The 20,333-nt window shown below is 41.5% G+C and overlaps 1 protein-coding gene across 1 annotated transcript in view; it reads left to right on the forward strand.

Moving 5' to 3' along the window:
* LOC104911830 (uncharacterized) overlaps positions 1–20,333 on the forward strand; it is an 86,320-nt gene that overhangs the window by 49,382 nt on the left and 16,605 nt on the right. The window contains exons 8-13 of the mRNA XM_085227993.1: positions 3,540–3,678; positions 5,574–5,632; positions 10,012–10,072; positions 11,275–11,505; positions 12,547–12,695; positions 17,848–17,983. Coding sequence (XP_085084119.1) covers positions 3,540–3,678; positions 5,574–5,632; positions 10,012–10,021 — 208 coding nt within the window. The 3' untranslated portion in view covers positions 10,022–10,072; positions 11,275–11,505; positions 12,547–12,695; positions 17,848–17,983. The remainder of the gene's footprint in view (positions 1–3,539; positions 3,679–5,573; positions 5,633–10,011; positions 10,073–11,274; positions 11,506–12,546; positions 12,696–17,847; positions 17,984–20,333) is intronic.

Raw genomic sequence — 20,333 nt, forward strand, 5'->3', positions numbered from 1 at the left:
ACAACTTTTATGCAGTCCTTGGTCAGACAATGTTATTTTTAAACATTATTTCTTGAAACTTTAAAAAGGTTTGGGGAGTGCCATGTGTTTAGTCACGACATCTGACCTATAGCAGGAACGATTTGTTAATGGAGGATTTAAAGGGAAGAAATCAGTCATAGGTTGGTCACATACAGCGAAACACATGTTAATCACTTAAAATGTATATTTATTTTCTTTAAATAGTTAGGAATTTTAGTAGTTTCAGAACAAATATTCTCTTAAGTAGGAAATGAGAATGAATTTCGTGTTTGTAGGTGTCATGGCCAAAAGATGCATGACTTCTCCCTTCAGACCTGTGAATGGATCACTGGAAGGACTGCATGCAAAGTATGTTAAGGTTTTCACTAGTGGGTCTCTTACCAGCAATAAGGAGGTGAAATTCCTAGCTACAGATATGTATTCCTTTGCTACCTGTGCAAACTCCAGTGCTTTGTTACTAAAATTCTCCATTCTTCAGTAAGCTTCTCTTCAACTGTTTCTTGAGCTCAAGGTTTCTTCTCCCAGCATCAAGATGCACTCATACTCAGCACTGTTTTTCATTTAGCTTCTTTTTTCCAAATGAAAAGGAAAGACACAGTTTTCCTAAATATTTTATTGTCCTCTGATATTATCCTAGCAACAACCCCAACAGGCCATTTTTCCCTTTTGCCTTTGGTGCCACTTTGAGCAATCCATCAGTCCTTCCTAGCCTTTCCCATTGACTTCCCTTTTCAGAATTGCTCTCTACTGCACAAAACCTACCTTATCGAAGTCACCAGAACCACAAGTGTAATGACATTATCAGTGTATTTTATAAGGGCTTCAATTTTTCATGTGTATTATGGGCATGGGATCACATCTAGTTTCTGGGTGTGGGCTCATTAAAGGTCTGCTTTACAGCCCACTATATAGTAAGTAGGAGTCTTTCAATAGACAGGAAGGATGGTATTTTGGTTAAAGCCTTCAAGAGATCAGGATTCAGCTTCTAGTTTTGCATGCTTCCTGTGTGGTTTTGGGAAAGACACTTTGTGCCATAATTCCCCATCTGCAAACTAAAGATGATATTACATCCTGTTTCTCACCTTTTCCCTGCAAGCTCTACAAAGCTGGGAAGGCTGTAAGCACTGGAGAGCAAATACTGTCATTTTATACACAGCACTTTCCACAATGGCTTTTCACTTGCAGCTGAAAACTAATGACTATTGTAATGCTAATAATAAGTAATAATTGTGAATAATACTTTTGGCCTTGCATGCACTTAAGGTTGATTCTTCCAGACTTCCTGTAAGTTTATGCTGGGGAGAGACTGAGCAAAGAATAAATCACACCAAACTCTTCTAAATAAGGTGGATTTCTTTTCTCTTATACTTTCTCACTGTTTACTGAGGGAGAATGAACAGTAGACTTCAGACCATCAGACTCATTTCACCTTTGTTATACTTAAACGAATTAGTCTCAGAGATGAAAAACACATTTCTCGGATTCCAGATAATCTTAAACAAAACACTTCATGCTGATTTTATTCTGCCTCTATCTGTGCAAAGATTAAACAAAACCCACAGTTGGTTTCATCTGCCAGACTTTAAGAAAAAAATCATGCCATAGAAAGAGAAGGGGGGGCGGGGGGGAATAAATCCAGGGCAAGGTTTGCAGTGCTATGAGTTTGCTCATCCTTAGTTTATCTTCTGCAAGTGAGCCTGTATAAAACAGTCCACCTACTGTTCTAGTCGCTACGACATAATGCAGTTCCACTGAATGATCCTGTTAACCTAACCTTCAATTTGCTGGGATTTGAACTCTGAATTACAGCTTACTAACATAGTTTAACAGCTGGTACAAGGGCTTCTTTTGAATTTTTAATCACATGAATTAAAGATTGCTGGAGATGCTTTTCAGACCTCCACTAGCAGTGATCCAATGTACAGACAGACAAGTATAGGTAGCCCCTGGTGGATTAAGAGCACAAAGGTACTATGGCTGTGAAGCAGCGCTGCACTCTTTACTTGCCAAATTAGGAATACCAAGGCAAATTATTCATCCGAGGATAAATTCACATTATGGCTCCAACTGGACCCTCAGTCATTTAGCTCCATTTTAAAATCCCTCTTTTTTCTCTCCTTGCATTTTTAACAAGCTCAGAACACAGGTTTTGAAGGTTTTTTGAAGATTTTGCTTGATTTAGCAAAACGTTCCTTTGGTTCTGTATATAAAGGGAACACACACACGCACACACGGGAGAGAAAGAAATATATATAGACTGATTGCAACTGATATCTGGAATGCAGTGAAAACAAACATGACTGTCTGCGAATGTTTCGGGGTGGATGTAATCGGTTGTTGCCGTCACACAGCGTGCGGAATGCCTGTGTTTGGTTTCTGCACACTTCGTGTCTCCCATTATTTATTCCAAGAAAAGTTTTCTTAGCGAGGATATTTCTCAGGGATGAGAGAGAAAAAAAAAAAAAGAAAGAAAAAAGGGAAAGAAAAAAAAAAAAAACAGCAAAAATGTAGTTGAACTGGAAGCATCTATGTCCTAACGCACCAGCTGATGAGTGCTGTGAGAACTCCTGCCTCCTAAGTTCACAGTCCTGCAAGCATGGAGATCAGCATCCTAACATTGATGGAGTTGTTTAAACAGAGTGGGGGGGAGGGGGAAATAAAATTAGGGCAGCAGGAGCAAGAGAGCATGTTGCTTCTTAATTATGCTGTATTCTCCCTCCGATGGATTGGCCTCCCCACTTGCTCTAAGTAAAGCAACTGGCATGTGGCATCCTCTGCAGCTTGAGGAGCAGTGGCAAGTGTACAGCTGTTAGTGCTGACACACAGGTGTTGGGTTTTCAGATCTGTTAGCTAGACAGATTTTTAAGGGTGTACGGGGGAATCGTCTGCAGTTGTTGCACAAAAAATGAGTTTTTCAAGGGATGGAGGAGTTAATCATTATGGAAATCCTGCTTTGCAGGCTGGGAGTGTGGATCAGAACCACATCTCCATGCTCTCTGCTTGCTCAGGGTTACTGAAATAACCCTTCTGTGCCCTTCTTGCTAAGGGTGAGCTGGTGGCAGGACTAGGACATGATGGCTGAGAGTGGATGAGCCCCATCCCTGCCCTCTGTATTGACACCAGCCCTTGAAGCTGAGTCTCCAGAGAGCTAGTGCTGAAGCTACGGTGTATTTTGTGAGATTTCCTAGGGGAAATCTCAGAGCTTTGGCAGCATTCTGGGCCAGTATGGACAGTATTTGCACTCAGAGCTCCATGTTAGGTGTATGCAGCAAAGTGGTGATGCCGTGCCCTGTTTGGGCTGGGTGTGTTGAAATGAGCACTGGGAATGTCACCAGCTTGTATTGAATAACCACTATTGATAGCCAAGTGATTATCCCCTTTTCTTTCAGAAGGATGTTAATGCAACCATGCCTCAGTTTCCCCTACTAATAAGTTATTTGATTTCATCAAATGATAAAGATAAAAATGCAGATCATGGTGCTGTATCTCGAATTACTAATATCTTACATGCCTTATAGGTATTATTGGCACAGGCTGCCCAGGGAGGTGGTGGAATCACTGTCCCTGGAGGTATTCCAGAACCACAGAGATGTGACACTGAGGGACATGATGAGTGGACATGGTGGGAGTGGATTGCGGTTGGACTTGATCCTGGAGGTATTTTCCAATCTTAATGATTCTCTGGTTTTTAATGTTATATTAAGAGCCCACAACTGAAGCAAAGGTGTCTAGAGAGAAGTGGGACTTCAGCATGGGAGGTTTCAATAGGCTGCAGCAGTCCTGCTAGGTCACCCAGAGCTCCTAGTGTATATCTGAGGGCTACCAATGGATCCATTCTCCTCCCACACCCGTTGAACTGAAGTGCTCCGTAGACTCAAAAGGATTTCCTGGAATGTCATTCCAGAAAAAAAAAAATGGGGGGGGGGGGGAGATGAAAAATGCTAAAGCTTCCTATTTGTTCATTTTGGACATAATTTCACCTTGCAAGAAGTGACTTCATTCTGTGCGTTCTGGGACTGAGAGGGTTCCAGTGCTATCTCCATTGTGAGCACCAGCCTCTCCAGGTCATATCTTTTTGGTGTTGGCTGAGCATCACCCTGATGGGCAGCACCAGCAGAGCCACAAGAGCAGAGTGGCCAGTGCTAATGCTCCCCTGTAACTTGGAGTTGAGTGATGAAACCCAAGAATGCGGAGCAGCTGGGAATGGGTCTTGGAGTGCTGATAGTGGGCAAGCTGGGGAGTATCACATTTCTCCTCTGGGAACAGGCCTTTTTCCTCCTAGAGTTAAGTCTTTTGTTTTGTGGGTTGTTTTTTTTTTTTTTTCATTCTACTCTTAGTTTCATTCCTTTCCTCGTAGCTGACAATGGGAAATAAATCAAATCCGTCATTTTTTGCTCACAGTTTCCCAGGGAGAAGGAGAAGAGGAACACCTCAGTCTCCTGACTCCCAGACTTGCTCACTGATCTCGAAAGCAATGCACTCCCATGCTATGGCACACACACACACACACACACACACAACCCAGCACTACTACACGCTTCCCAGGGTCTGGATGTTGCCATCCATCACAGCAGCTCTGGTTCCAGTTCTTGCTAACATCTGAATTTCCTGCTGGCTCAATGAACGGCTTTCAGCTTGTGGTACATTATATAGCTACTGGGTGAATGGGACTGAACGTTCCCGTTTGGCTCCGAGCACTGTGTTCACCTGAGCTTGCTGGCAGGATGAATAGTTCACCACAGTTCTAGTGCTAACCCCCTTTGTGAACTAGCAGTGAGCCATGTACCTTATTACAAAGGCCGACAGCTCCCTGGAAACTTAAATCCACTCTTTCTCCTCTCCCTACCATAGGGAGCTATAAAATAAAAGGTCTTGGTTGGTAGGCATGTAATATAACAAAAAAACCTCTGTTGTGGCAGGATCCAGACTCCCCAGTAACAATAAGGATTATGCTCTCACATCGAAAATGCAGTTGCTAGTTTTAACTGTGGTACTTTATTATGGATTCCTACAGTGTACATTTATGTCAGAGCCTTGGATGTTTAACTTGAGTCAAGTCTGGGCAGAAAAGAGAGCTCAGCGTCTTCTTATTTTCAATATGGAGGGAAAAGATGCAACTTGTTACACTGGTTTGATGCAACCTTTCCCCATACCGCTTCTCAGAGAGCTTTAAATAGCCCGACACTGGCACTGGGTAAAAGCTGGCAGAAGAATAGATTTTTTTCATCTGATGGCTCGCCAAGGTTGTTTTCAAGAAGGAGAAGTAGAAGAAGAAGGAAAAAAAAAAAAAAAAAAAAAAAAAAAAAAAAAAAAAACTTTTACATGCCAGTCATTCATTGCCTGCCAGTTCCCATGGTTCTCCTATGGATGGTAGCCACATAACTATTCAAAGTACAGTAAACACTGAGGAAATTGAAAAGAAACTTGTGAAGAAGAGAACAGCAAAGGGAAAGAAGCTGGATGTGGGATACTGGTAGTAGGAGTCACACAGGGATCCTTTTAGGAAGTACCATGGATGCTGACCTCATTTCCTGCGGCATTTTTTCCTGCAGCAGCTCTTTGGCTCTACTCAACGAAAGACCCAGTGCACGATGCAGCATCCTGGGAGAAGGTGAGCAGAGGGCCAGAAATATTTTCCCAGTCTCAGGTATGAAGAAGAGAGGTGACTGCTGCATATGTCATTGAGATGCACATATAGTCAGTCCATGGCTGGGATGAGCAGTCCTGTGGGATTTGTTGCCATCATGCTGCTAGCTACATTTGTGCTGTTTCAGCCTCTGGAGAGGAATGAGTGGGTTTTGTTTTTGTTGTTTGTTTATAAATTATTTATCATTTTCTGTTTCATAACTCAGAGAAGGAAGGGCAAAGAGTGGAGATGGACTGTTACAGTTTTCCTCCCACATACCTGGAGCACTGGTGTGAAATCCATATTATTACCCTCTACGTTAGCTGTAGATAGAGATGCTCCTGCAAGGCCGTTAGTTGCAAGGGAGGTGTATTGCCTTTGCTGTGTGTGATGCATTTAACCTCAGTGGGACGTGGGAGGTGGTGTACCAAAGTATGTTTGTTTCATTAAAAAAAGCAAACAAAAAAAGCACAACTTTTTATGGAGGGATAATTGTTATAACTAGGCATTTCTCTGATATGTCTAAATACAGGAAAGCTGCTCGGAGGATCAAAAATGTCTGTCCTTTGAGCGGTTCAGTGTGTTTTCCATATCGGTTACCAGTTAATGCTTACTTCAACAAAGATCTATTTTCTTTGACAAGTCAACTGAAATCCTGCAGATCTATTTGCTGTTTACATTATGACTTATGCAAATAAAACCATCCCGGATTGGATCTGAGTGTTGCTTTTAGCTGACTCAGAACTCATGTATCCTGATTCAAAGATATTGTGAAGTCTTGCTTCCCTGAGATGGGCCTGGAATGACTCAGTTCCCTCTCGAGCTCCTTGTGCCTGAGGTTGGTGTTTCAGAAGGTGTCAGTTGCTTGCCGTCACCATATCTTTGGTATTTTTGTTGTTCATCTTTGTTCTTTGTGGATAGGATCTCCTGTCCAACTGGGTTGCCCATGGTTTCTGCACTCCTGTGTAAAATGAAAATATATTGCTCTGAGTGTGTTTGAGAAAAAGTAGCCATTCATTGAAGGAAACGAAAGGTATATGTGAAGAAGAGCATGCAGAGCAATAGTTGCCCTTACATGACTGAAGGGATTGGCTCTTTTGCTAAGATTAAAAGAATTCAAAGCCATGGTGAAATGTTATCCTTCTTTACAGCCACAGAAAGTCCTCAAAATCAGTTAGAGAAGCTTTAATGGCACCATCCAAAAGATGGTGATAAGGACCTGCAGGGATCTGAGGACTGTTATGTTGTGAGAACTGACACAACCAATGTGGTGTTCCCAAGATCAGCCCTTGGTGCTGAGCAATGCCAGGCTGTGTGGTCAGAAGGTGGACATCAGGGCTCTGTTCCAACTTGCTTGACATACGTGCTACATAACTGGGTAACCAGAAGAGGAGGGTTCCTTGTGGGTGATGGCGGTCCTTCACCAGCTTCCAGATCACTGTTCTGCAGCTGTGGTTCATCCATTCCCATGTTCTGTCTAGTGAGGCGTCCGGTGTGCCAAATAATCCTCAAGCAGTAGTCTCAGAGGTAATTAACTCTTCAGTCACCCTGTGAGGGAATTTGGGAAAATGGTGAGGTAGAGCCCATCAGGAAAGTAGTGGGAGCCCTGTTTGTTGCCGAAGCCCAAGCAAAGCAGTGTTGTGGAGGACTATGATGTAGGCAGATATAATGTAAGGGGCAGCCTGCTTCAAAGAAATGGAGGGAAAATAAAGGTTTATTTTCAGGGTTTATAGGTCGTTTCAGCACACTTGCAAGGAGTGTTGGAGAGGACAGATGTGAGATGGAGGTATTACAGGCTGAACAGCTCTCAATCTCCACCTCTGCTGCAGAAAGATAGGGAGTGTTTTGTATCAGGAAATGTCCGAGGGAAGTCAGCTGAATTCTAAAAGATTTCCTTTGAACCACAGCAATTCCAAAAATAGAGATTAGCAGCAATGCAAGTGTTGTTTGGATGGCTACCAGCACGGCAAATCAAAGCCTGGACTGGTAAGGGTAAAGAGTGATGACCAAGAGGAAACCTACCTACCCACCATCCTAAGATCTCTGGGACTATTTCCCTCATCTCAAGGTTTCTAATCATGTAAAAACTCCTGCCTTCTTCCATACTGATTTCAAGGAATGATGCAGCCTTGTCCCACTAATAACTGTACACAAGAGGCAGAAGATTTGAAATAGTTCTCTTTTGGGACATTTTTTTTTATGCTTTCTGCTCCGGCAAGTGAGGAAGCAGGAGGAACGTGCTCTGTGTGAGCATGTCCCCCAATGACTCCATGCCTGTGCAATGAGTTGGCCCCGTTGTGTGGAGCTGCCTTCACTCTCCTGATCTTTCACAGGGGAATTTGCAGCAGGGAATGCAGCTGAAGAAAATTTCCTATCCTACAAAAGTAGGCACAGCATACGTCTAAAGGGACAGGCTTGGTCGCTACAATGCACATTTGACAAAAAAAGAAACAACAAAATAAAGGTTGTGTATGCTGAGAAAAAGAGATGTCTGGTCATTCGGGACCAAGTTCTGATTTTGTTCCTGAGCTGATGAATAATTCAGAGGGCCAAACTGATATGCAAGCAGCAGGGCGTGGGTTGAGACCTCTCGCTTTGCGGAGCACCTACTGCGGATAAGTCATTGCACTGAATGACCAGTGCAATTCCAAGGACATGCAGTGCTGGAAAGAGACAGGAAATCTGCTTAAATACAAAAAAATGATGAGTTAGAGAAAGGTTATTTAAAGCTTAAAAGAATTTGGCAAATTGTCTGATGCTGTCATCCACTTCTCTTTCCTTCCCGTTCCCCGGTCACAGTTCTCTGCCATGTTAGTGTGTGCAGGAGAGGTGGCCCTGTCAAGCTTTCAAAAGGCAGCATACTGAAAAGGTCAGGGTAGTATAGTATGACAGAGCATGTAAGTCATTATCATTCTAATATTGCTTTTGTAACGAGAACAAGAGCGGAGCAAATTATTGTGAAATACCTCGTAAAACTTGGGGAAAAAAATCATAGTTATATCACTGCCAAAGTAAACGATTAGTGGATTCTATGTGTGTCTTCATAAACATGCTCCTCTGTTGGAGGAGTTTGAAATAAAAAGATTTGTGGCAATTTCCATGGTAACTATTCATTTTTTCCCCCAACTGGATAAGGAAAACTCACATTACTGCAAGACTGGGAGCTAAGTGAAGCTAAGGGATTTTGTTTGATTTTTTGTTTGTTTTGTTTATCTGTTTGTTTGTTTTAAATTAAGATCTGTCAAAACTTTGGCACTTATTCCTGTCATCTGAGTAACATGAAACCGAGAGTAATGTATTAGAGTTATATCTAGATGCATTTACCTCACACAGGTCCTACACAGTATAATTGTATTGCTAACAACAGAAGGTTGTTCATTTGGACCATTTACTAGAGATTAACCTTTTGCAAAAAATTGGGGAACTGAAAAGAAAGGAATAACTCACATTTCCCTGTAGGTCCTTAAATATAAAACCATCACAAATTTGTGACGTTCTTGGTTTTGGAGTGAAGTGGCGGAAGAACATGTAGAAAATACCAACCAGATTGGAGAAACACCAGTTTGTTGGATGGAAATCCCAAATGGTTTTGGGTACCTGGTTTGTGAGCAATCGCTGTGCTGACACAGAATCATAGAATGTCCTGGATTGGAAGGGACCTCAAGGATGATGAATCTCCAACCCTCCCTCACCACCACCACCCTGCCACATGCAGGACCACCAGCCTCCATATTTAATACTAGACTAAGCTACCCAGAGTCTCATCTGACCTGGCCTTGAACAACTCCAGGGATGGGGCATCCACAGCCTCTCTGGGCAGCCTGTTCCAGCACAAGTCTTTTAGACCAACCATCACCTCCCTGGTGGGTGGAACCCATCCAGACCACGAGGATGCACTGTGACTCATAGTAACTAACAGAAACTGGAGTCTGCTTATGTCCTACTGCTGTGTACTGTTTAATGTTGCTTCATGTTGCTCCTCTACATTCTCATTAATATATGCATTTTATCTTACTCTGACAAACTGCAGCCTTTTATACACTCGGAGATTTAAATAAAGTAGATTATGGGTTGATTTATGTAAACCATTGAAAACTCCACTTGAATAGGTTTACAAGCTGTCTTTTGTCAGTTTAGCTTTCTTTGATATCTGAGATTGCAAATTAAAATATGAAACGAAACGAAAGTTACACCAAATCTGCAACATGTCATTTATAACAAGGAAGCTGGCATTTCAGAGGAGTGAACTGCACACGCCGTAGGGCTTTGATCTTTAGGTCGAAGAAGCTACAGGCAGAAAGCACATGGTTTTTCAAAAATAAGTTTTGCTCACAAGAAACCACCTGTTTTGTGTTCTGGCTTAGGTACCTCTGAGAGACGAAGGTCAAGAAATGGGCTCCTTGCCAGGCCACGGCCACGATCCAGGTCAGATAATAACATTATACGGTAACATCATTATTTGTGGAGCATTATGTCAGTGGAATATGTTTTGGTCATTATTTGGTGTTTTTGGTGTATCATGTAGGTCCTTCACACATTTATTTAAGGACAACACAGATAGAAATGCTTGTGAACCCTCACCTTGTGAATGGTATGCTTTGCCCTTGACATACCTTCTCTTTACACAAAAAGATTGGTGTGCTGTAGCGCACAAGAAACTCTTTGCTCTCAAGGTCTATTTGCTTTTAGCAGAGTTTGCAAAGGAACAGAGAGCAGGCAAGTGTGGGCTCCTTGGATCTGGGAAAGGAGCTGGGGGTTTTGGGAATGCTATGCTCACCCTCCACCTCAAAGCATGGGCAGCCAAATCTCTTTACATTTAATTTCTACAAGTGTTCCAAATGGGAGAGCTGTCTAGATGGTCCTTTAACTGAGTAATACTTTGCATAGCAAATGTAGATTCAAACATCCCTAAAAAAGCTGCTATAGACCACATGCAGATCTCCTGTTTGAACCCTGCTCTAAACTCATTTTTGAGTTAAAACTCTATTTCACCTGTAGTTGCAGCTCACTGTTGAACTCTTCTTGTCTATTTTTCATTCGGTCTGGCTTAAAAAAACTGATGGTTTCTTCTTCTTCTTTTTTTTTTTTTTTTTTTTTGAAGTTGTCTATAAGATCTTCATGTCTTGATGGATCTGTGCTACACGTTCACCTCCCAGAGCTGAGGAAAGGTCACTGGCAGTTCACTCCCTCCTTAAAATTGGAGAGACTGAGTTGCTCTTTCGTACTAAAGTTACATATAGAAGCTGTGAGACATAAAAACAATATTATGCCAGCTTGTCAGAAATGTGCCAAGCAGCTGTCCCTCAGGTCTCCCTTGTATGTGTATGAGCATATATATGATGTTTTCAAAACTATAAAAGGTCTGAAACGCAAATAAAACAACTAATTGCGATTTTCTCACCAAACAGAAGTCGTGGCTTGTTTAAAAGAGTGTTTTATTTTCCTTTTTTTTTTTTTTTTTTTTTTTCCCCCTTATTGGCAAGAATGTGGACTTTATTTGTCAGCTTGTGGGCCTACCTATAACAGTCAAAAGGTGAAATGCCTGAATATTAAGCCATAATCCATCATTGTACACACACTAATTACTTTCTGTCCTCCCCTTCTCTTGTCACCGTGGTCCAAAGCAGGTTTTCTGAGACTGAGTACATTCATCTGAGCTGTTAGCTGCTACGCTCCACCGCATCCCTGTATGATCTGCCTAGGCTTGGTCCCCCAGAGGAAATTTCTGCATGCATACTGTATATGAACTTTAGATAAATAAATAAACACGAGAAACAGCTTCCAGATAATTGAAAGCGAGTGAAGGAGGGAGCAAAAAGAAAACAATTTCTCAAGGGAGAAGCAAGCTGAGGTGGCAGGTATGATTAAAATCCATATGATTTATGAGTAGGTGCGTCGCTAACATGACAACCCCTCAGTGTTTGTTTGGTTTGTTGCATTTGACAATAAAGTTTCTTTTTCCACCCACTTCACCTTTTTTTTCTGCTTTCCCCCCCTGCCCCTTCTCCTTTCTTCCTCTCTTTTTTCCCCTTCGTCTCCTTGCTGCAGGTTTTGCTCAGGAGTTGGCCACTGAGGAATTCCTAGTGCCTGACTGAGCAGTAATTTAGCAAGCTCTCTTGTGCTCTTTTCCTGTCAGCATTAACATGTCAATTCATTTTAATAGTCTGGGCATGCGCAGAGGGGATGCATTTTCTCAGTAGGTATCCCATGAGCCCACCCTGTGGTGCAGAAATGTGTTATAGCTTGTCTCAGGCCACAGAGACTTCAGCAGGTTTATTTTCATTATGGCCAAGTGTATTTGTAAAGACAAAGCATGAACAAGGAAAAAGAGTATATACAACAAGACTTTAAAATGTTAAATGGGATCTACATGTCTGATTGGTAATTTATGACCTATGTAAAGAAAAGGTTATAAAGCCCTTTTTTTTCTTTTTTTTTTCTTTCTTTTTTTGGGGGGAGAGGGTTGAAGTTGCTGCCACTTTTTTTCTTTTCTTTTTTTTGGGGGGAGAGGGTTGAAGTTGCTGCCACTTCCTCTGTTTTTTTTGGAAATTAAATGATATCATGCCACACTGGAAATTATGTATAATCATGATTAATAGTTGAATTGGCTCTTATATTAAACCAGAATTTCCTTGCCATCCTTCGTATTAAAGAACCTTCAGATAGATTTGTATCCAGTTTCTGGTCTCAAGTATCTAAAAGCAAGGACTGCCCAATCCATGGGCCAATCCTTTGATTACCATACAACACTTCTACCTAAAAAATGCTTGGATCTCTACAAGCTTTAAACGTTATGGGTAGAAATTGTAGATTTGTAAGAAGATAAAACGAAAAAAAAAATAATAGAAAGTATGACACCTTATGGCATCTTAAATGACATGATATGACTTTTTTTGCAGGTGCAACCTAAATTCAGCCAAGGTATTTTGGTTCTTCAGTACCTTCATGTAATTATCAAAGCACACTGAGCTGTGGTATCAACATCTGTATGATACAAATACTTTTTCAGTCCAGCTGGACTCAGCTGCATTATCTGTGACCTGAAAAGGTAAGATTGCTATTTGTTTCTAAAGGATCCTTTTTATTTAAGGAAAATGTGCTCTCGTGGTAGGTTCTGCTCTCCAGGGGTCCATGAAAGCTGCAATGTCCTCAAATTGTGTGGGAATGTGCTTGTGCTGGGACACAGTTACAGCTGAGTAGGTGGAAAATTATGTCAGGAATCTGAAGTTTGGCATGGGGATTCCCTCTCCTTTGGTCATAAAAGGAATGATCTTATTTCCTCCAAAAAGAAAGCTGTGGAGTACCTTGTCAAGGAACAGCAAAGGCTCCACTCAATGGTGGTCAGTCAGTCAGTGCATTTCCCAAAAGTGCAAATGGCACAAAATTGTATGTCACAGCACTATAGAAAAGCCATGCAGGAACTAATAGTACAGGACGCTTAAAATTGGCCTCTTGTGAGCTGTTTGAATGGCAAAAAATGCAGAGTTCAGATAAAGAAAATTCCAAGATTTATGGCAACTACCACAAGGACAAATTATATCAATAAGAAAAGGTGAAAAACTCTTTACTTGGTGAAGGCCTGTGGCATCATCAGTGGCATCACAGAAGTTGCCCCATGTAGCAATGTAAATGTGTGTCCAAACTACCTGCAGCCTGGGAACATTAGACCTATGGCACTGTGGAGGGTCGTTCTATGTTTGTGTCTGTCCATCTCCAGGTGCATTAAGGAATTTGGATAACAATGATAGATAGATGGTTGTTGTTGATGCTTAGGGGTAAAATTATGGAGAGTTTGAAGCTTATCTGTGACATACGAGTCCCTATCACTATGAGTCCCATAACTGCAAAAAGAAGTGATGTGGTCTTCTACCTTGTAGGAGAAAATATAAATAGGTAAAGAGAGAGTCAACATAAGGTCTCTGCCAGCATTTATTTAGTGAAACATTAAAACCATCTGAGCATTTTCTTGGATGTTTTCAAGGGCACAATGTGTATGAAGCGGGTTGTCTATGCACATGTGCAGTTATACCATCCACAAATTGAACTCATTGGCCAAATTCTGGTCAGGTTTGACTGATGATCAGAAGACACAAGCAGTTTCATTAAATAATAAATCAGGTAGGGAATTCTGAACTGACGTGCTTATTGAGCAGCACTGTGAGATTTTCCTTCTCATCAGGTACCTGAGAGCCTACTTCTGGAAGCAGGAGGAAAGGAGAGAAGAAGAGTTGATTTCTCTTGAGAATTGCCCGACAGAAATTAAATTCAAGTGTCTGTTTGGCTTTTCTGAAGTCTAGTAAGTTAAGAAGCCAAACTTTGCTCTGTGTGGGAGTTTCCTACAAATCGGAGTGCAGGGAAGGATTCATAGCCAGCTCTAGATAAGAGTGATAAGCAGAGGATTAGGTTTGAGAGCTAATTCCTGTGTGCTGTCTTTTCCCCAGAGAGAGACTAAGGGTTCATGCAAGAGGTGCCTCCATCTGTGCCAGACTTTGCAAACACACATTTTCATCCAACAAGTTTGGCTGCCAAGTTGCTCTACCTTAAGTCTCTTGCAAGTAGGTTCTGAACTGGAACTCATGTTGGCTTCTGGCAAAAACAGGAATGAAGATGTAAGGCGTGTAATGATTTGGCTCCTGAGAGAAAAGGTGTGTGTGTGTGAGAACATTTTTCAGCCACACGACAATTTCACCATGTGGGAAAAATGTCTGCTTAACTTTAAAGAGCAACTTGCAAAATCTCAGAGTGTGTGAGGAAGATTGGTCATAGCAAAAAAGCTACATGGGAAGTGAACAGAGAAAGTCTGAGGCTTTAGGAGAAAATGATAAGCATAGAAAGGGAGCTGTTTAAAGGGAGGGGTGCAGGGGCAGACATGAACCTCTAAAATTCCCCACCTGCAAAAAGAGGCTGAAAGCTGCAGGGGAATCTTGCTGCCCATGTGAGCATCATTTCCCATGCAATGCAGAGCCAAGTGAGGAGAAAAGTAATTGCCTTGGATGGGAGGCACGATATGACATGAAATACAAGCACATCTTTTGTGGAATTTGTAAGCCATAAAAGTATTTTAATAACATCTGGTACAGGGGCGTGTTGAAGCTTAATTAATTAATCCTTGCAAAGGACTTGGAAATTCTGGGATCAAAGGTGTTGCATTAGTGCAAAATGCCATTATTATACCTATAAACGTGTGCTTGTTAACTTAAATGCTATTTATTTATTGCCGCTATATACTTGTATGGCAGTATATATCACGTATATTACAAACATTTTAAAAGTACACTTTTTCATTGCATAAAGCTGTCCCTATTCAGGTGCTGCTGCTAATGCCACACAGAACCCCTAATTGACTCTGAGAAAGCCTCTGTCTTTGGGGTATGTGTGCATGGTGTATCCCACTCTCTGATATTATTATGGATGCTGCTACGCAAGAGACAAAGCTTGTGCCCATAGCTATGACTGAAGCCTGAAAAATGCACATCAAGGTTCATAGGGTAGAGTAGGTGGGTCTGCTCAGTGTGTATTTGGACTGGATGCGTGGAATTGAGGTCTGCCATCTGCCTGCAGTCTTATTTTTGGTGCTTGTTTGTGTATTCCTTGCTTTGTAGTCAGTTATAAATAATAGAAATCCTAAGCAGTGCTCTGTTCCCACTAATTCAGAATTTAGCATCGCAGGTTGTTTACAAATCAAAGGGGCAAAGCACATGCATCCTCAGCAGTCAGTTAGAATGCAGCATCTTTTTCTTTTCCTTGTAATGGAGCATACAGTAAAATTATCCTTGCTCTAAAGCTTATTTTAGTTTTTGTTCCATGCTTGGCATTGTGTCTTCCCATAGTTAACTTGGGATCTTTGCCTGGCTTACAGGGGGAAAAAAAGTTTAGAAATGCTCTCTGCACCATTATTTAAGCTAAATTTGTAAACTCTCTGCTGCCGACAACAGTGTCTTTGTAGATCTTTTTAAATATGGATGAAATATGAGTTTTTCTTTCAAGGTACAAAATGTCATTAAGGGCTCAGGTGGTTAAAATCAACATGAAAAATACATGCTGCATTTTCCCTCCTTAAATGCAATAATGTAATCAGATTTCAAGTCATCTTACCTACCTCACTTACAGCTTTATGGAGATTAATTAGTTTTTAGCCCCCAGTCACATGATCTTTTCTGACTGCCATTTAGCTACATTTGCTATCTGACTTGAACCTGTAAGCTGTCTCCTGCCCCAGAGGACAGATTAAATTTTACTATTGGTTGCCTCCTTCCTTTGATTTAAAGGTAGATAGTTAGAGTCTTAGTTCAATTATTCTTTGTTGTTAATTAGCCATGCACCGTCATCATTTCTTTGGAAGAAGCAAGAGGAGAAGAAAAATGGCTCAAAAGTGGAAGACAACTTCTTTCCAGAGGCTGAGCTAAATAGGGTTCTCCTGATCAGGTGGAGAGCCATAACAGAGCTTTTAATTCACATCTCTATCACCTCTGGCTGCTTTGTGTTTGCTGGGCTTTTATGGCCGCCGATCAATACAGTTACCTTTCAGTTCAGCAAAGCACATGGGTTAGGCAGGAGGGGAGGGAGGATTTCTGCATCTCTAACTCAGAGGTGTGAGCTGGTGCATGCCTATCCACATCTCCGGCACTCCGCCTTTGTTTTCCTAATTTTCTCTTTAAATTAACTTAAGCACTTATTCTATAGAGTGATTTTCTGTAAAGGAAATGCTTTATTCCTTGTTGAGAATGATTTCTAAGGCCATTTAATATCTAAGTAAATTCCATTCTCTTCTCCTAAATGTATTAGGTGCAATAAATGTACAGTGGATAAAGGAGTGTGTAGACAAAATCCTGCCCTTAAGTCTGGGTATCCTGTTTATGTCACCGCAATCCTCCTTTCTCAAGAAAGAAGAGCACATTTTGTCCCATACTGTGAAAAGACAAGAAGTAGATAAGCTCCAGGGCAAAAAAAGGGAGAGGTGATTTTTTTTCCCCTTTTCTGCTTGTGATTAAAAACAAAGCAAATTATAAAGGGATTTAACTAGTATTGTTGCTCAGGATGGTGCACTACTGGGCTCCTCAGGAGCATATAACAAAAGATCAAAGGGTTCCTGGCTTCACACAACTAAATCAGCTCTAGGACTAGGAGCACTGGTGGCCCAATTTTTCCTTAGGTGAGAACTGGGAGTGAGTTAAGCTAATGAAATTGTTCTCTCTTACGCATTAGAAATGTATCAGAGCCAAAGCCATTGAGGCATTTCATGGGGCTGCCTATTTGCCATTTGCTTCCTAAATTTTCTACAATTTGCTCTGCAGCACACGCTCACCTTGGTTAAATGGGGCTCAACTCAGCAATATTCAGCAGAGCTGTGGCGGTTCCTGGCTCCGGCCACCAAAGCTCCACAGGATTTTCACTGCTCAGGTGTTGCAAAGCCTAATCCTTATTCAGGAACCAAAACGCTCCCCTCTCCTTGCCTGCGGTGCTTGGATGCCTGCCTTTGGCAGTAGCCCCAGACTCCTGCAGAAGATGAAGACATCCCTCCATGCCTATAGATGGAAAAGCGCCAACATGGATGCCATCAGAAGGACGCAGCTGAGCATATGCTGAGAAAATTGTGGCATCCATACTGTACATGGGGAAGGGCTGACTGAACACACCAGTTTGTTGAAGCTTATGGCCCTGAAAAGGAAACATAGGTTTCCTGTAAATGTCATTCAGGGATATGCTAACTGTTATTTCCTGGCACTGGATCATGATGCTTTCAACACATTCTGTTCCTCTACCTCTGCTGCTACCTCTGCTGCCTGCCTGCCTGGCTGTGCACAGTGATAGCTCTCCTGTCTTCTCACCTTTCCTCCTCCCTGCGCCAGGCAAAGGTAAGAGAGAGTTAGGCAAAGTGAAAAGCTGACTTTGTGATGGGGCTTTGAGGAGGAAAAAAAGAAATGGGAAGGGATGACTGGGTGTTGCATGCCTTCCCAGAGTTGCCATCATCTTGGGGTGTGTTTGGGCTCCATTACTTTGACTCCATTATGAGTGAACCGGTCCCCAGATGCCATTCAGCCATGGCATTTCATTTGTACAGATTGCTTTCAGCCTTAGTGCCTACACTATGTCTCCTTCACTATATAGTCTTAAGAGGCTTCCCTAAGTACCCTTTGCAATATGAGACGTGTCTTTGGTTGTCTGCACTCCTCATCTCCCTCCCTTCCTCCATCCTTCAGGTTAGGAGGGCCAGTGTCAGCGAGCGAGATGATGGACAGAGAGATGAAATCTCAACCCTGTACTCAGCCTGGCTGCTATCTGTACCTGGGCCTTGCTGCACCATCCCTCGAATGCAAAGCAATTCAAGGAAAAGAGGTAAATTCTGGAAAAAAAAAAATACCACACACTAGTTTGGGCTGCTGAGGGCATTATTCCAAGCAAAGGAGCAAAGACCCCCAATCTTTTGTTCCAGTGATAAAGGGGATACGTTATCTCTATTCCAGCTCCGAGCTGTATAATACGTCAATGAAAAGCAAGTTTCTCTGTGTAGTGAATAAGGATCATTGTTTCGGGGATAATGAGGCTCCACTCCCTTTTGGCTCCCTCTGAAAGCTCGCAGCCCTGGCGAAGGAGCAGTGCTGAGGGTCCGCCAAGCCTCCCCTGAATGCAGCGGTGACAGGCGTGATTTTCACAGTTATCATTAAGTGGCATGTGAGTGGCTTTGTGTGCCACGTTATACTGTATCAAGGCACCATAAACAAGCAATTGGTATGGGAATGTCACCTCCTACCATCCGCCCTTTGCCATAATGGTATTGTGTTTGATTGATTAGATTTCTTCCCTCTCTCCACAAGTCAAGGCAGGAAAGAAAATAATAAAACTGGCATATAACTTTACCCATACAAATAAAGACAGTGAGAGAAAAAAAAAAAGTAGGTTACAGTTGGGTACCAGTAAGACAATTTATATTGCACAACTGAGATGAACAGGGCTTTTATTGACGTGATAGGGAACTTGAAGTGGCACAATACTAAGCAGGATCACATCAAAGCAGTCTGGAGAACTCTGGTTGAAGCTCCAGGTGAAAGTCAGGGAAGAAGCATATTGAAAATTTGCCATCTCTTTCGTCTTTGTCTGCCTAAGGATGAATCTGAGTCCTTTCATTCAGGGCTACCTGTGTTTGAGAAGCTGAGGCCTGACGTGACATACCGTAATAAGGAGCAACTAATTAGCATTGTGATGGTGTGGTTTTACTTTCAGGTGGTATTTTCATGCACAAAATAATCCTGTTTTCCAAAAAAGAACCATTCATACTGGAAACGTAGATTCCTGAGAGGCTGTAGCAGCAGGGACAATTGCAATGCCTCTCATGGGGTAGTTATATTCCAGAGCAGCCAAACAAAGGAAATACTGCAAATGTGTGAAAAGGAGACAATCTCCAAGAAAGCACTAATGGTACTGGTTTCTGTGCACCATGCTTATTCCCTGACCTACTGTAGAGCATAGGAGTGATCAGTTTTGGGTTACTTTATCTGTTCTCCTATGTCTTCTTTGATGCTATATGTTCAGCATTTGTTCTGCAGTTCAGTCCCTTGGAGAGTGCCCTTTATCCCGTTGTTATTAATAAGAATAAATAGGAACAAACAGGCAAAAAGACAAAGAAAACAAGATTTAAACCAAATGAGTCTACTTTACAACTGGCTCTGAGTGTGACCAGGTTTGCCTGGAGTGGAAACATCTCGAGGCAAATATTGATGCTTAATGCAAGGCGATTCTTTACTGTACAGATGCTTATTCCAGCCGTTTTTGGAGGCAGAAAAGAGCACAGCATACTCTGTGCCACGTGTGAGGAATCATTGCTCGTAGTAGGATGTACTATTATTTGATACCTGTTATTTACTAGCGCAGTGGAACTAAAGACCTAGGCACTACTGGACCCAGTTCACGAATATTTATTGCACCAAATCCAATCTATAATATAGTGTCAGCCTTGTACCAAAGCAGGAGACAGTAGTATTTATGATTATTAGTACAATATTGAATCATCCTGAACCAATTACTGGTCCAATTACTGTGTCATTATTATCTTCTGAATAGGGCTTGATTTGTCTGTGATAAATATGATGCAATTAAACTACCTTTTTACATAATAAAACACTGCAGGTGTTTATTCTTAAGGGTTTACGGATACCAACAACCAATAGATTTAATTAAAAAAATCCTTGAAATAAATGTGAATTTCATTAAATTGTTCTAGCACTGGTGAATATTTTAAGACTATCAAAAGATTCTCTCTCTATAATCTCTCTTAAAAGGCATGCTAAGTGGAGAAAAACAATGACTCCAGCTTTTAATATTTCAATAATTAATAACATTTCTTTCAAGAATGTATAATTGGTCTGTAATAGTAGAACTTAAGAAACAAAAAAAGTTATGTGGGTCAAATTTCTATTACTGTTGTGTCAATGTGTGGGATTCTGGTTTAACAAGAAATCTTACTAAATTCTGATTTCTGCTCAGTAATTTTAAATTGAATCTCCCATTTTTAGCATTATGGTCATAAATATTACGTTGACTTAGCTCTGGTTTGGTACTAGCAGTGTGTACAGAACTACAGTGAGATGGTTTTGTATTATGTGAAGACAAGGTCATTAACATGAAACCCTACCTGGAATTATCTTGTCTCAAGATAAACAGTTGGAGCTTTAGCTATGAAGTAGCTCAG

This window comes from Meleagris gallopavo, chromosome 7, assembly GCF_905368555.1.
Source record: "Meleagris gallopavo chromosome 7, MGAL_WU_HG_1.1, whole genome shotgun sequence".
Lineage (NCBI taxonomy): Eukaryota > Metazoa > Chordata > Aves > Galliformes > Phasianidae > Meleagris > Meleagris gallopavo.